General features: G+C 40.5%; 2 protein-coding genes across 5 annotated transcripts in view; both read left to right on the top strand.

The window, feature by feature from the left end:
* On the top strand, positions 1 to 3,353 carry LOC131456531 (gamma-interferon-inducible lysosomal thiol reductase-like). Its single transcript, XM_058624944.1, has 7 exons — positions 1 to 257; positions 1,440 to 1,628; positions 1,828 to 1,902; positions 2,024 to 2,110; positions 2,236 to 2,388; positions 2,687 to 2,755; positions 3,039 to 3,353. Exons 1-7 carry the CDS (start codon positions 96 to 98, stop codon positions 3,069 to 3,071), a joined length of 768 nt encoding a protein of 255 aa, XP_058480927.1. The 5' UTR covers positions 1 to 95; the 3' UTR covers positions 3,072 to 3,353.
* Positions 3,354 to 4,213: 860 nt separating this feature from the next.
* The window catches only part of pde4ca (phosphodiesterase 4C, cAMP-specific a), a 50,374-nt gene continuing 38,520 nt past the window's right edge, over positions 4,214 to 16,067 (top strand). Inside the window, exons 1-2 of one of the 4 annotated variants that reach the window (XM_058624855.1) lie at positions 4,214 to 4,673; positions 5,631 to 5,848. In XM_058624855.1, the coding sequence (XP_058480838.1) occupies positions 4,551 to 4,673; positions 5,631 to 5,848 (341 nt within the window). In that variant the 5' untranslated portion in view covers positions 4,214 to 4,550. Of the gene's footprint in view, positions 4,674 to 5,630; positions 5,849 to 11,457; positions 12,108 to 16,067 lie in introns of those variants that run through there. The other 3 variants (XM_058624864.1, XM_058624874.1, XM_058624883.1) reach the window with 3 other exon arrangements.

Raw genomic sequence — 16,067 nt, forward strand, 5'->3', positions numbered from 1 at the left:
AGCTTTATTTGAAGCAGCAGTAGCAGCAGCACTGTAGCTAAGTGTAGTCGTGTTGTGAAGTCAGTGTTGTGTTGCCGCTGCATTTAAAGATAAAGATGAAGTCTCCTGTGCTGCTGCTGCTGCTGTTAGTAACCGTGTGTTTGAAGAGTCAGTGCTGCGCTCTGTCTCTGTCTGTGTCTCCGTCTTCATCTTCATCTTCATGCTCCCTCCCTCCATCACAGTGGTGCTCGTCTCTGGACTCAGCCTCTCGCTGCGGGGTAAGTTAACTTCAGCTCATGAGGTCAAACAACAACAAGACGTTATGTTCTGTTGGTCAGTGTTTAACCTCCGTGTGAGTGTCGTTAAACCGGTGAACCGGTTAAACCGCCTGGAAACCACTCAATATCTTAAAGGGACAGTTAAAGAGACTATTGTTGAGAATACTGTTTCTGGTTTCTTTGCTCCACATAACACATACATCATTAAAAGTGTATAAAGTTGGGTTGTGGGCAAAACAAGACATATTTGAACAGTTACAGCCCTAGTGTGACGTATTGAATTCATTTAGATTGCAGTACCCATTTAAAACTCTAGGTGCGTTTTGTACATTCATCCCCTGATGAGCAACATACATGAAGTAGCTGCTACTGCTACCTCAAATTTATAGCATTATATAAACTCACTAACAGACTGTACTTCTGAACACAGCTTCTATATATATATGTATATGTGTATATATATGTGTGTATGTGTATATATATATGTGTGTGTATATATATGTATATGTATGTATATATATATATATATATATATATATACATATACATATATATATATATATATATATATATATATATAACGTATGACGGTAAAGGGTTATCTGAATTATACAGAAAAACCGTAGTAGAGAGAGGGATGTAAACATGGTGCAGAGTCATTGTACAGTGTGATGCCTTGAGGAAGGAGATTTCTCATCACACTTCCCCAGTGGAGGTGTAACAGTACAGTATGTTGGCAGGTGAGGTGTTGGTTGTGGTGTTCGTTTGTTCTCCATTCATTTATTGTCAGTTTCCCCCGAAAACCAACACACCCAAATGAACCGTTTGATCAGCGAGCTGCACTCACTGACACGATTAAACCATGTGGAAAAACAAACAAACCCAGAATGAGGAAGTGAAATGTTCAGAAACATGACTCAATCTGAGTCTGTGGTGTTTTTTTACAACATTAGTAACTTTAGTCCCTCATCAGTATCTTTGCTGACACATGATAGTGTCACATGTTTACACACCATGAGTGGTTCAGCTGATTTAAATTTGGCATCAAGTTACATTGGTATTATATATTGATTTTGGAAAAGTCTGGACCCAAATCACTGGCGAGTCACCTCCTGTAACATGTGTGAACAGCTATAGAGATCAAACTGAAGTCCACCTCTCCACTTTTGCTCCCTTGTGCAGGTTTTGAAGCAGTGCCTTGCGTCTATCTTCACCAGGTCCAAGCAGACCGTTGATGCAGTCGAGGTCGGGCTTTACTACGAGAGTCTATGTCCCGGCTGCAGACTTTTCCTCAGCACCATGCTCTTCCCCACTTGGGTCTTGCTGCAGGACATCATGACCGTAACTCTGGTGCCTTACGGAAACGCTGCGGTAGGTCGTGGGATTATACTTTCATCACACAAGAGAGGCAGACGGGAAAGTAAAATCCACAATAAATAGAGCCTAACATAGTCAGAATATAAGCATATAGGCATATATGTATGTATGTATGTATGTATGTATATATATATATATATATATATACACCGCGGCTGTTAATCTGTAGCATTTTCCTCACCCCCAACTCCAGGAGAGACCTGATGGGCAGAAGTATGTTTATGACTGTCAGCATGGAGAACAAGAATGTCTGGGCAACATGATTGAGGTAAAGTTGCATCCCCTCTAAAAATATGATGGGAAGCATTGAAGATAATCACATTGCCTTGTGTTTTATTCTACTTTGATATACAGTACGTGTATAATGGTGTGTATGTTCTGCCTTTTAGACGTGTTTGTTAAACATGACAGAAAGTGCTTTCCCCATCATCTTCTGTATGGAATCCTCAGCTGATGTCATCAAGTCGGCCACGAGTGTAAGGAAACGTGTGTTTGTGTGTCGGCCATTAAGCTCTAATCGTCTGTTTTACTACCTCCCTTTTTTCCAAGACATCAACATATTCTTTCACTGCAGCTATTGGATGTTTGTTTGTTTTTGTAGTGTGTGGAAATATACGACCCCGATCTGAGCTTGGACAAACTCAAGAGCTGTGTGACGGGGGATCAGGGAAACCAGCTGATGCATCTGAATGCCATGAAGACCAAAGCGCTGAACCCCCCGCACAAATATGTGCCCTGGGTGACCATTAATGGGGTAAGAGTCTTACCCCAGTGTCTTAAGACCAGGTCCACACTGGATGCATCTGTTATTAAATTATCTTTCACCACAGTTTCAGCATCTACACTTTCTGTTCCTATTTGAAAGTAAAATCATTCAAGTGTTACATTTTTCCTGTTTTAAGTGTGCAGTGACAGGGCCACTGGAGATAGAAGTCAGTTCCCCTTCTTCTTCTTCTTCTAATAAATTCCAGTAGGCTGTTCACTGAGAGGATAAATGGCGCCCTCCTTGTTTTTTTACAGTCGTTAGGAAACTCATTCTTCTTCATTTGCAGGAGCACACAGAAGATCTTCAGGATCAAGCCATGGATTCTCTCTTCACTCTGGTGTGCAACATGTACAAGGTACAGTTGTTGTTAATCACATCTCGTCACACACAGGCTGTGGTTCAAGTGTTATCTGTTAACTTGTTATCTTTCAAGTGGAAGGTCGTCTGAGTTGATGTCTGTGCAGGCAGTTGATACATAGACATGTGATTGGAATACAGTAAATACAACCACCTTGACATCTGCCATTTAGTACAGTTGCACTCTGGGTATTTTACAATTATGAATATCCATTATTTCTTTATTTGCCTGGACTTCTAATAACCTATTTCTGTTTCTTTTTCTTTTTTTTTTTTTGCAGGGCCCTAAACCTCCGGCCTGTGGAGGAAAGTAGAGACACTAAAAAGCTACAGCCGTAAGGATGAAGGAGCAGTGCAGCACTAGCCGTTCCACATGCTCTCCTCCAGGTGTGGCCTGGCCTAAAATGGCCTATAATGAAAGATATATTTTTTTAATTTGTGATTTTACAATTTCTTTTCTAAAGGGAAGACTCGATGGCCTCAACTCGATGGCCACCATTTAAAATGACCAAATTATAAATGCACTGAATACTAACTGAGAATTGTCTCGTTATTGAAAGGTAAAAACTGAAACAATTAAAAACATGTTTGTCTCATTCTGCCTCTGGGTTTGATAATGAAGGTTCTTGGCTTAATTCTCTCCACGTACTAATGAAAGGTTCAGTGGTGCAGTTCATCCATTCTCATCATTGTTAAGATGAAGTTCAGTGTTTATGTGGGGACATAAATTGTCTTTTTTTAAAGATAATTCAAATTGTGAATGATAAAAATGTTTCTAGCTTGTTATTTTAGGTGGGTAGACTACCACTGCTGGTATAAGTCTTACATTTTTAGTGGGATTATGAATTGGGATCCATCTGTGGGTCCTGACCCAGTCTTTGGGGGACGACTGCAAAATAGATGATGACAATACTGTCCCACAAATTCATCATAACATAATTGCTTGTTTCATGATTCATATTTCGACTGCAGCCAGAAATGCTGCTGCTCTGCTCTTGATGTATATGTTTACTGTTCGATTAGATGGTATTATATCTTATTAGATCTTCTTCTCAGTCCCACTGTCACCTGAGTTTATAAAAGACACAAACGGCATGTTACATAGAGACAGAGGTCATAGAGAAACCTTTTAACGTGGTCTATGATTCTACCATAATGACCATGCAAGTGATTTATTTTTTTATAATTATATGTTATTATTTAGCGAACCAGAGAACCTAACAAAAGGCATAACTGAGAACAACGGTGGGATTAATGAGATAAAACAATGTGACAATGAGTCAATTAAAGTTCACAGTTAGAAAAAGTAAATCATTCAAACTGATGTTTCTGTTGTTGGCTTTTTTACACATATATATTTATATATATGTGTATATGTATATATAAAAAACCTTAAATGGAAAAGTTTTAGGCGACAGAAGTCTAAATGTCTGGATGTTGGTCATGTGATGCTACAGTCTGATAGACACACATGAATAAGGTGCTGTCATGCAGGAAGCTCCACTGCTGCAGTCTCACCTCGCTGCCTACAATCCTTACACTTTGTCACCAATGCTCATTTTACTCATTATGAAAGAAAACATTCTGGTTAAGCTGTCGGCTTTGACAAAGGAAACCTTTAACAAGAAGGAAACAGGAAACGCAACACAATAAAAAACACCTTGTAAGCAATTAATCAACCACCGGTGACTGAGTTAATGGCAGCCGAGTGTTCCTGAGGAGGCGGGTCCATGTGCTTCTTCACTGAGTGACAGCCCAGGGAAGTATTGGTGCCAAAGACTTCTTCATATCTGATGTTAAATGTGGTTCCTGTATCCTCCTCTGTGGTATTTCCTTCCTTGTTGTCTGGTTCCCATGATATAGTAGCAGAAAGTATGAGGAGAAATAACTCATCAAAACTTTTCAACTTCACTGAGGTAAGAGATACTAACAAACCCTTTTTACTGAAGGAAAACATTCAAATACAACAGTCAACACTGTATCCTAGCAGCCTAGATGTCTTGTTTATTTTTACACATTTTTTCAAGATTTATTTATTATTCATTGATTGGTATTGATATCCGATCTCAGACAGGTGTCACAATAGCTTTATACAAATGAACAAGATGGTTTTCTGGTGATTGTTTTGATCACGCTTTGATTTATTGCTCTGTGTTTTTTCTTGTGGACAGATGTTTGTTTTTAACATTTTACAGCAAAAAGATAAATATAAATATACAACATTTGTCTCATGTTTATTGACTTGTGGCAAATATTGAAAGATGTATTCAAACACAAGCCTAATTGTCAGTGATTTCTGTGTCGATATCTTTGTGATTCTGTTCTGGTCAGAAATAAACACGGAGAATGTGCTAACAGTTTATTGGAAGGTGGAACTCCGGAGCAGATGGAGAGATAAGGTCACAGGATGCAGCAGAAAACAAGCTCCGTTGTCTTTTTGCCCCTCAACGTTGCTGACGCTCAAAGACGGCTGCCCTCAGAGCTAAAGCCCAAAATGTCATCTCACTGTGAGCGTCAGGACCCAACATCAGATAAACTTTTCAAAAATAAATGCCACGTGGGCTTTCATAAGGGGTGACACATTTTCTGCCTGTAGATTGCACATGTAACCTTCAGCTATCAAATACGTCTTGACTATTCAAGAAGGTTGACCTCTGTTCCTTTACTGATTCCTGAAACATTTAAGCATGGAAATATAAAAGTCAAGCCCATGGCAAAGGTGCATTAGTAGTTCTAGTATCGAAAATGAAGCGAAAGAAAAAGAGAATGAGCCGTTAACAGCTTTTTCATGATCGATGAAGTCTCATTTGATTTGTTTAAAAATCAAACTTGATCTAACCCTGGTCTTTCTGTCCGTCTCCTCTGCCGACCAGAGACAGTGGGACAGTTGGGAGCAGGCCTCCGGCACCGAGCCTGTGCAGGACACAGATGTCAGGGGTGCTGTGAAGCGCCTCTTCTCGGGCACCTTGCAGCTGCCCAGGCTGTCCTGCAGACCGTCCATGCAGGACAAACCAGAGGTCGCTCCTCCGCACCGCACTATCAAACACTCCCGGAGCCTGGGGACTCTGACCAGCTGCATCACACAGAACTTGTGAGTCACTGATGCTTTTTTTTTATCATCGTCATCTTCCACCAGATTCAGAGGAGCTCATACTCTTCACTAGAATAAACCACATCATTCAGTCTACTAATGGATGTAAAGGTATACTTAGGAAAAACAGTATTAGAATTAGTGTCGTGCTACAACAACTATTTATTTAAATTACAAGACCAGAATCAGACAGTGATTAACTTGAATGTTTCACAACTGTGCATTCATCAATTTATGTTTAACAAATAGAATCAAATCTTTTCTCTGTCCCCTTGTCTGTGAATTAGCACCTTTTGTAGAAATGGAATTTGTAATTGATTCATAATTGAATTGCAAAGTATGAGTAAAATGATGATTAACCCCCATGACTCCGGTACATTAAAGACAACCTTGCAGATCCAAATTTGCTCTAAATTCTGTCTCCTGTGAGTTTCGAGCATTCATCAGTGTCTCATGATGATGATGATGATGGTGATGATGATGATGGTGATGATGGTGATTGAACAGAAGTGTCACTCTGCTCTCTGTCACACTGCTGAACAACTATCACCAGACGCGATCAGACAAGTCATGTTCTTGCAATTTTTCACTGAAAAATCACTGAAGCTGCAGCTGCTACATTTGTTAGTGTGTGTGTGTGTGTGTGTGTGTGTGTGTGTGTGTTAATGAAGCAGACTTTTATTTCTGAGCAGCTGGTTGAGTTTAGGCCTGAGATTTGAATAGTGGTTAGGTTACAGTTAGGGTTAGACATTAACTGGTAATGGTCAAGGTTCGTCTGTCCTAAAGGAATGGAGGTCAATGCGATGTTGTAAGTTGAAGCGCTATGCAAACGTGTGTGTGTGTGTGTGTGTGTCTCACATGTTTAGGGAATGCAAACAGACCTGGTCGACGACATAGGTAATGCATGTCAGAGGAGATCAGATATGTCTGCGTTCTGGACAAAGACACAGTTGTATCACACTCTCCGGCTGTTTTATTCGTGTGCAGCTAACAAATCTTACACAAACCTTTGTCGCTGGTGTGTGTCTGTGCGTAATTGTGTGTGTAATTCACTGTGAAAGGTTATTTGTGAACTATGTTCCACGGGCCATGCTAAGAGATTATGAAATGAAACACTCTCTGCTCACCGATTCAGACTCAGTTCAATTTCATTCAGAAAATGTTGTCCCCTGGGGGCTCATAGGGATTATGATGATAAAACAATGTTTTAAGAACACACTACACAAACTGGTATATGATGTATGCATGTATATTTAATAACATTTCATCTTGCACAGTGATCATATTTAATGTGCTAGTAATCAAGATTTTACAGGTGAGACACTGGAAAAAGGGTTTAGACACTGTGATGATTACACTTTAAATCACTTCTGTTATTACACAGGCTTTAACAATATTACACTGTACTGTTCTAAAGTTTGATTTGTACAGTTAAATGCAGTTTTTCTACAGGAAAATACAGCAAAGTCACAGTAATGTGAAGTTACAATAAATAGTCAATTGGCAGTAACTTACTAAGTTTACAATAAAATAATACAGTAAATAATTTAGATATACACTGAGTAATTGCGTTTGAAAAGAAATACAACTAGGAGCCAGTAACGTGTGAATGTACAGTCAAATATTTTGCTGTCTATGATATATATACTGTAATATATCCCATAAATGTCTCTGTAGCAGCAGGTGTAAAGCAGCACTGACACACAGCAGGAGTCTCTTCACTTGGTTGTGTTGCGTGTCAGAGGAGAGGACCGTGTGTTTGCCTGTTCACAGGCTGATTAGCAAATTTGATGCAGCGCCAGAGAAGTCGTTTATGGGGTGGCATACGTTGTTTAAACCTGATAGTGCCATGTGCTGCGTGCGTCAGGGAGGACATGAACAAAACTTGAACAAAGATATCACTCATTTTGTGTCATATCATATTCATACAGTTTTTTTTTAAAGTCGCTGAGATGTTGTCCTGTGACGACGGAAAAGTATTTACTGTAACATTAAAAAAAAATATGTAAAAATGTTGTGTATATAAAAATACTGTATTTTCATATTTGGGACATTTGCTTTGTGGTTCTTCCAAACTCTACAGGATGAGCCTTGAAATTAAATGAGTGAAGCCAAAGTACTGAAGTAGCAGTAGAGATCCAGTGTGTGAGAAATACTGACACCTAATGGTGAAACTCCCCCACTCAACCTTCCCTTACCTTAGGCTTTTAAAGGCTAAGGTAAGGCAAATAACTTTTGATAGTTCACATAGTTCACAAATAACCTTTCACAGTGAATATATATATATATATATATATATATATATATATATATATATATATGTATACAGTATATACAACTTCTGCCAATAACCCCCCCCAAATGGTACACACAGGACCTGTAAGGCAACACAGAAATGGAGGAAAATGAACGTGACACAGACCAGGATCACTGTCAACCTTCGTAACAGAAGTGCCTCCTGTCAGTTTGGGGATGAAAAGTGTGACATGGACCAGAAAACTGTACTTTACAACGTATGCTGCAGCGCAGGATCTTGAACAGACTCAAACTAAGGCTGACATATAATTTCAACATTTCCTTTTAAACAGTGTAGAGAGAGTCTATAAGAGCCACAAAAAAAGAAGAAAGTACACTGGGTGATGTGGAAAACAACCCCGCACTCGGGTGTTTCAAGAGACTTCTGCATGACACACAAGAAACGGCACCACAAACCAAACCGCTCTCTCCTCTGGTCAAAGCTTGGACACCTTCAATGATGCTCCCCACATCAGGTGTGGATACAGTATGTTGTCCCGGGATGTGTCCCCTTGTCTGTCCTCCTGTCCCCTTTTGATTATGGATACAGAAACCCCCACACATGAGGCCCAAGTTGAAATCATCCTGATTTGGGAGTTGGATCATGAAAGACTGCAGAAAGATAGGTTTTATCTGCAGTGACACAGTGAACAGAGCTCAGTAATACGTCACTGTGTTGCATCACGTTCACGCTCAGTCTCTGTCAGTCACAGGACTGGAATGAAGATGCTTCTGAATCAGGATTTGTTTGGGCCCAGAATCATCTTGTGACTCTTGTGAGCTTGTGAAAGACAGACAGACATCGTTGCTGCGGGGGATTAACGGAAAGCAACAGAGGGGAAAAAAAGGCCAAGATTGTTGCTGTATTTGGTGCTGGCTGCACCATTGTTATGAGTAAAGCCAATATGTTTATTTTTACATGTTCCTCAATCTCTGATGACACATTATGGCCAGTTTATGTCCTAATAAAATACATTTCGTCCGTAAAATCAATTTAAGTGGGAACCACTGAAAATGGCTACAATATAATGAACATAACTGTACCTCAATTTAGTTGTAGTAGTTGAAATGGGAATATTTCTTTTAGTATCAAACAGAATTAGATGTTTAGTTCTGATGTTATGCATCGCTTCAATACAAAGTCTTACTTGTCACAATCACATATAATTACAGTTAATTGTGGACAGTTAGTGTTGCCATAGGTCTGTTGAGTGTGTCTCTGTCTGTCCCTCACAGCAGCGTTGTCTCTGTACCCACGGACGTCTCTGTGGAGCTCCCTGTGTTATAGAGTGCAGATATTGCTATATAGGGACTGTGAATGTATGTAAAATGGCCACGTGCGTCGTGTGTTGTTATTATTATTAGCCACTTGGGGGCAGCAGCACAAGCTGTAAACATATTCCGTCTCTGATTCAGCAGAAATGTGTATACTAACATGTCATTTACATGTCGTTCATTTATAGTTTTGCTAAAAACATGACTGATGAGAGAACTGAGTCTGAGCCTGAGCCCTGGAACCAGAACAATGAGCTAAAAGATGCTAAGAATATGTGAAGTGGTGAAGATTCTCCCTCTATGCACCCCCATCACTGATATTATTAATATATAAGTCATTGATGTGCACAGTGGGCCACACGGTTGGTGCAGTGGTTAGCACTCTTGCCTTTGCAGCAAAAAGACCCAGGTTCGGTCGGAACAAGGGCCTTTCTGCATGGAGTTTGCATGTTCTCCCCTTGTCTGCGTGGTTTCCTCCCACAGTCCAAAAACATGCAGATTTGGGGATTAGGCAAATTGGACACTCTAAATTGAGCGTGAGAGCGGATGGTTGTTTGTCTCTATGTGACCCTGTGATGGACTGGTCTACCCCGCCGATCGCCCTGTCAGCTGAGATTGGCACAGCCTGTGACCCTTATGTGGAGGATAAAGCGGTAGAAGACGGATGGATGGATATCTACAGCTCTAAGTAGAACTTCTCTGTGTGGAGTTGTGTGCATGTTTCCTCGTGGGTTCTCTCCTGGAAGTTGAAGACATGCAGATTTGAGGTAATGCTATATGGTGTCTCTAAACAGAGAGTGGAGGTGAATGGTGATTTGTCTTCATATTTTGGCTCCTTGATTGACTGGCGATCTGTCCAGGATGAACCCTGCCTTTCGCCCAGCGTCCCTCGTCAATGAATAATGAATATACAGCTTTAAAACAGACTTTTGCAGAATGTGTGCCTTGTGTAATGTGTCGCTCTAAAGCCTGAACAGCAAACCTGCGGATCAATGACCGTCAAAGCGGCACTCCAACAAGTAGCACGTTGTGTCATGGAAGTCGTTTCACTGGGACACCGGGACTAAAGGTCATATCCGGGGTTGTACACGGATTTTTCCAGGTCCTGTGAGACATGCTTTGGTGACGATGCTTGACAGACACGGACTTTAATGTAACTAGCTTACAACCGCAGTGATGGTGAAACAAATGCTGCTACTGCAGAACACATACAGCACAGTAGCTACGAGCATATATCCATACAAAGAATCTTTCAAGCCTCGTCTCCCTACCAGCTGTTGGTCATAGGTTCAGTCCTGTGTCAGATGCTCCAGCTCCCTAGGTTATTTCCGTTTCCCCCAGACTTCGTCGGTGTTCATAGCTGTAAGTCGTGTATCACAGGAGGACCTTTTCTCATTTTCTCCCTAACGATAAACAAAGCGCTTGGGTGGGGCTGAAGATGATGTTGCCTGTAGTCATAGATAGAGAGTGCCATCGTGACAGCACCATGCTCTCTCTATAGCTTTTATCTACCTCTACTTTTTATAGTCCGAGGCCCTTCATGTGACTCTTCCTGGTAAGCTCAGAGCATGTGAAAGGCAAAGAGACTGTCTCTCAGGAAATAGGCAGCTCAACAACAAACAGCACCTCAGGGAATAGAGGAAAAGCCTTACTGTGCAAAGTCGGTAAGAGTGAGAGTTAGTAAGAGTGTAGGAGTGATGAGTTTGGAGGGCCAGGCCGGGCGACGGCTTAATGTTTATACAGCAGGAACTTAGAGCGGAAGTAATTATGAAACAATATGCTCGGTAAGATTAGGAATGAAGGAAAGGGGAAGGCAGAGAACTGGAGAGAGAGCAAGAGAGGGAGAGAAACTGAAGGAGGTGATCCGTCATGTTTCTCCTCCCTGTAAATCAGACGTCCATATTTAGTTAGAGAGAGGGAAGGCCTAGGAATAATGTAAACACAGCCTGGGAGAGGGAGGGAGGCGGAGAGAGTACATCAACACTAATGTTCCTGTCTATTGCCCAGTCTGACAGTTTGGTCTTAAGGAAGATACAAGAAAAAACTATTAGGCTTCAAATAAAGATGAAACATGTGACATAGAGGTTATTTCATTGGCTTTTTGGAGGGTTTTTTCTTCTCTTTTTGGACTTTAAAGACAGTTCATTTGTGAGTTTTAACAGCAGAGTGTTGGAGTGGACACAGGCAGGTCCAGGATCTGTTCAAATGTGAGGGAGTGAGGACTGGGACACAGGCAGGAGCTTCACCTGGATTTGGAAAAACAGGACGGATCATAAGCATATGTCATGTCACAAATACGTCACGTACACTTTATTTGAGAGGACCTCGGAAAAAAGCGCTTTAGAGACAATTCCTTGGACCAAAAGTGCCAAGACTGAGCAGAGGAACCAAGCAACCACGTGGCTCCTGGTTTTTATCCGTTCACTATGAACGATCTGCACACTGAAAGCTCTGAGGAAGAGCGGTCTGACGTTGAGGAGAGGCCACAGGAAAGAAGGATGACCAGGCTTCCAATCATTCAACTCATGCCCAGGTCCAAAGCAAGCTCACCAGGAGGATCTCCAAGGAGCTCGCCCAGGGATTCCCCTCGCGGGTCTCCTCGAAACTCCCCAGTTCTCTTCCGAAAGTTGTTGATGAATCGCAGCATCAACCTCCAGAGACGCCGCTTCACACTCGCCCACACGCCCAGGTAGAGTCCACACGTTTGAAATGATGACAAGGCTGTTCCAGTGAATGCACCATGCAAACATTCACCCTTGTTCATATTTCACCATACTCACAACTGCTTCCTCACCTGCACCGCACTGGTCAGGTGAATATTGTCGCAGCTGTGGTGAAGGATGTACAAAATATCCTCCATATACTAACCTAACTTAATGTCTCCATATTCCAAATATGGGTATATTTGTTACTATGCTCCTATTTTAAATATGTGAGCAATGCCTTAGAACTTAGAGCTACAAATGCTTACTTGAGGTTTCTTTTGCACTAAAGTCTGATCACGATACACTTTTTAAAATTTGATATTGATATATATCACAGTATAAATGCAAGGGCGGATAAATAATATGTCGATATCTTTAGGCTATATCTCGATATAGGAGATGTACAGTATGGGGATATAAAGCTGCACACAGGTTGTTTCTCTGGACTCATAAAAGGTTTTCTTTTGAGATGTTTGCACTTATAATAACACAGGATATTTGCCCTGTAAATATGGTCAAATTCTGCTATAACATGAAATTGTAATATAAGATTTGACTATCAATGCATCAGCCTTTAAAACCAGGAAAGGTTATCACAGATACCTTTTTATTATTCAAAATCGAAAAGGATATCTTGTCTCCTGTCACAATATAGACCAGTGATTGTTTTCAGTCCTTTTGTCTTTCATAAAAGCTCTAGTTTGTGTTTCAGTGTGTCTGTTTGTGCTCTTGAGAGCAGAGGAGACAGTTCATGTCTTACTTACTTACTTCTAGCTCTTGTTTGTACCCAAATGTTGAAAAGCACTTATTGTAAGTGGCTTTGGATAAAAGCGTCATGTAATAATGTAATGTCTCATGGCCAGCACTCCCTCCACGCATCTGCACATGTTACATGTATTTTCGGTGTATGTTTGTGCAGGAAGGGAAGCCTATCACACCAGAGAAGTGGTTGCCCTTAAGCCTGTGTTATGAAATTGATCCTGGCCACAAGATGTTCATGTTCTGCTGCATTTCTGCCAACTGAACCACCAGAAGCAATCCAATGTGCTTGAGGGGAAATTCTGCTAAATAAAAACCTCTCATTGTCAGGATTTGAGAGGTCTATACATGGAACAGGTGATATTTAAAAGATGGGACAACAGTTCCAGGAATAGTCCTATTTGGTATTCTGCCCCTTTATCTATGTATTTCAATTTAATGAACACATTCCCCACAGCAGATTTTTAATGACAAGGCAAAGCCTATATTCATAAATGGACATTAGCTGTTATTAGTTTAGTGCTTCGCTTCCTACGACTGGGAATGTTTATTTTTCACAGGTTACCTGTTCGTTTGTTTTTCCACTTCTTTGTCAGACGAGCAGCTCTGTCAGCAGCAAACCAACCATTTTTTAATATCCACACAACAGTGACACACACCGTCTCTTTGTGACTAACTCAACACGGTTAACCCATTTATTTTCTACATTCTTCTCACCCTCTATATTGGCCCGTGCTGTTGTTTGTAAAGAGCACAGCTGTGTTGCTGTGAGCCGGCTCCACGATGGTACCTGGTGATAGCTTCACCTTTATGAGCCCATAATTCCAACGCTAATTAAACATTTACATGGTAAACGTACAGTGTGTCAAGGCAGGAGTCATAGGATCAATTAAACCACACTTTAAGTCCCCAACTTGTTGAAAGATGGGGCCTTTATGCGGGGACGGGTATAGAAACAGAGAGATACTGTATATTTGTTCTTTTTTCCTGTAGGTTTCTTTAAATGAAGCGCCTGTTGTGGAAAGTTGTACAGTGCTGTAAAATCAATTTCCACACACGTCGTCTTGTCAGTGTATACCCTTCGGTCCTCAACACATACACACTTAGATGTAAGTATAAGCAGTTCTCGGTTGTTACAATGTGTTTCCAGCTTGCAAATGTGATGTTGGGTCACATTCACCCCCGTGAAATAAAATTAAAAGCCGGAGGAGAGTTACAGCCAATGCTGTAAAACCCTACACTGCTTTTATTGGCACAAAAACATTCCAAAATAAGCCATTACCCACTAGAAAACTTTGTTTACAGGTTAATTCACCTTTAATAAATGTTGTTTTTTTTAGGATTTAGTGTAACGTTCCTGTTTGATTGATTTTTTGGCCCTTTTTTGAAAACCTAAATATTAAAGGTCAAGAGAATAGTCTAGGAGATTTCAAAGCTCAGTCCGGAATGTGAGATCATTGCGCGATAACGTAGACATTCAACATGTCAGGACTTTTATTATACAGCTCCGAGGTCAAGCCATTAGACGTGTCCCTCTGCCGGGGTATGTGCAGTGTCCCATAATGTCAGTGCTGAAATAAATGGATGGGGATGAGTTATTGCAGGATGACTGGCAACGAGGAGGAATTAAACAAACTGGAGTTCCAGCGGAAAATAAACGTCGCAAGCAGTTCAGATATAGAACATAGCTGCAAAGATATTTTCACTGTGTGTCCACGTTGATTTAATCCTCTGTTTCCACTCATCCAGACATCATGTCAAATGCAAAAAAATGTTCGTATGAGCCATTTTTTGGTCGTTTTTGTCCTGATGTGATTTTATGGGCTGTTAGAGCTTAAATAAACATTATAATTACCACTTTAATTTATATACATGCTCATCTGCAGAAAGGAAGTTTTGGTTTCTAAGATTAATTCAATGAAAGTTAGAAATAAATACATATACTACACATGCAACCATATGATCTAAATGCCAAAGTGTTATCCTAACTCATGTGATATTTTGGCAACACGAATATGACATTAACTGTGTTAAAACCTGCTAATGTAATCTATTTAAATGATATAGTTAGTGAGCAATTCTCATATATATTGTGCTTATATAATTCACTAACATTTCTTTGAGTCGTTTTTGAATGTTTACGCTCCACACAAGGGTGGTGGGGCTAGAGCCGATCCCATCCGACAGTTTAGAGTTTCCAATTAACCTAATCCCATTAATCTGCATGTTTTTTGACTGTGGGAGGAAGTTGGAGAGATCAAACAGGAAGAACATGTTAACTTAACATACTCCACACACACTTCTTGGTCGAACTGGTATCAAACCGGTGACCTTGTTGCTGTGAGGCAACAATGTTAGCCACTGGAAAGTATTATTATTTAAATATATTGTGAATGTACTGAAGAATAATTACTCCCAGTCTGACTTAAGTGTATGTTCTATGTTTAAAATAAGGACACTCACACATTTAACAGATGGAAATCAACGTTGCATTTCCAATGTTTGCCACCAGAGGCCACTATGCTGTGAGGCTGTGGCAGGACAGTTATTGACAGGAAGTTGTGGTTCAGTCTCTCTGATGTTTACCAGTGGAAGAAGAGTTTTGACTCTGTTTTGATAGTGAAGGTTCTGGCCAGTGTGGTGCTGCTGAGAAACATCATTAGTCTTTGTCGCCTAAATGTAATAAACTTGGACTGAGCTTAGTTTAACTATAGGCAGTACAACTATGCAGATGAACCTAAATCACTCTAATTGGTCTCATTATTTCTTAAATATTAAATAGTCTGACATTAGTGCAACGTTAACAACCTCATGAAAAAGTAACATTTTTCATGCTTCATCACCTATTATTGTCTTCACTATTTTCACAGTCACATATTCGTTAAGACCAATGATGATGATGATATTCTATGAATCAGCTGGATTATAGTGTGGCATGAGAGTAGAACTCAATTTGAAAAGATGAAAATTGACTAATCTATTAAAAAAGCACGGATGCTCACATGCGATATTGAAGTATTGAGTGACCGGCATGCGTGTGCTGCTGCAGCCTGGCATGGAAGCAGGCCGGTTACACGAAAACACAAAGTTTGCACACGATCACTACAAGAAGAAAAAAAGCCTGTTTTATCTTCTTTCACTTCACCTCTATTAGTCCCACTTCAACAACCGAAAATACTGTTATT

Source organism: Solea solea, chromosome 1, assembly GCF_958295425.1.
Source record: "Solea solea chromosome 1, fSolSol10.1, whole genome shotgun sequence".
In the NCBI taxonomy this organism is placed as follows: Eukaryota; Metazoa; Chordata; class Actinopteri; order Pleuronectiformes; family Soleidae; genus Solea; species Solea solea.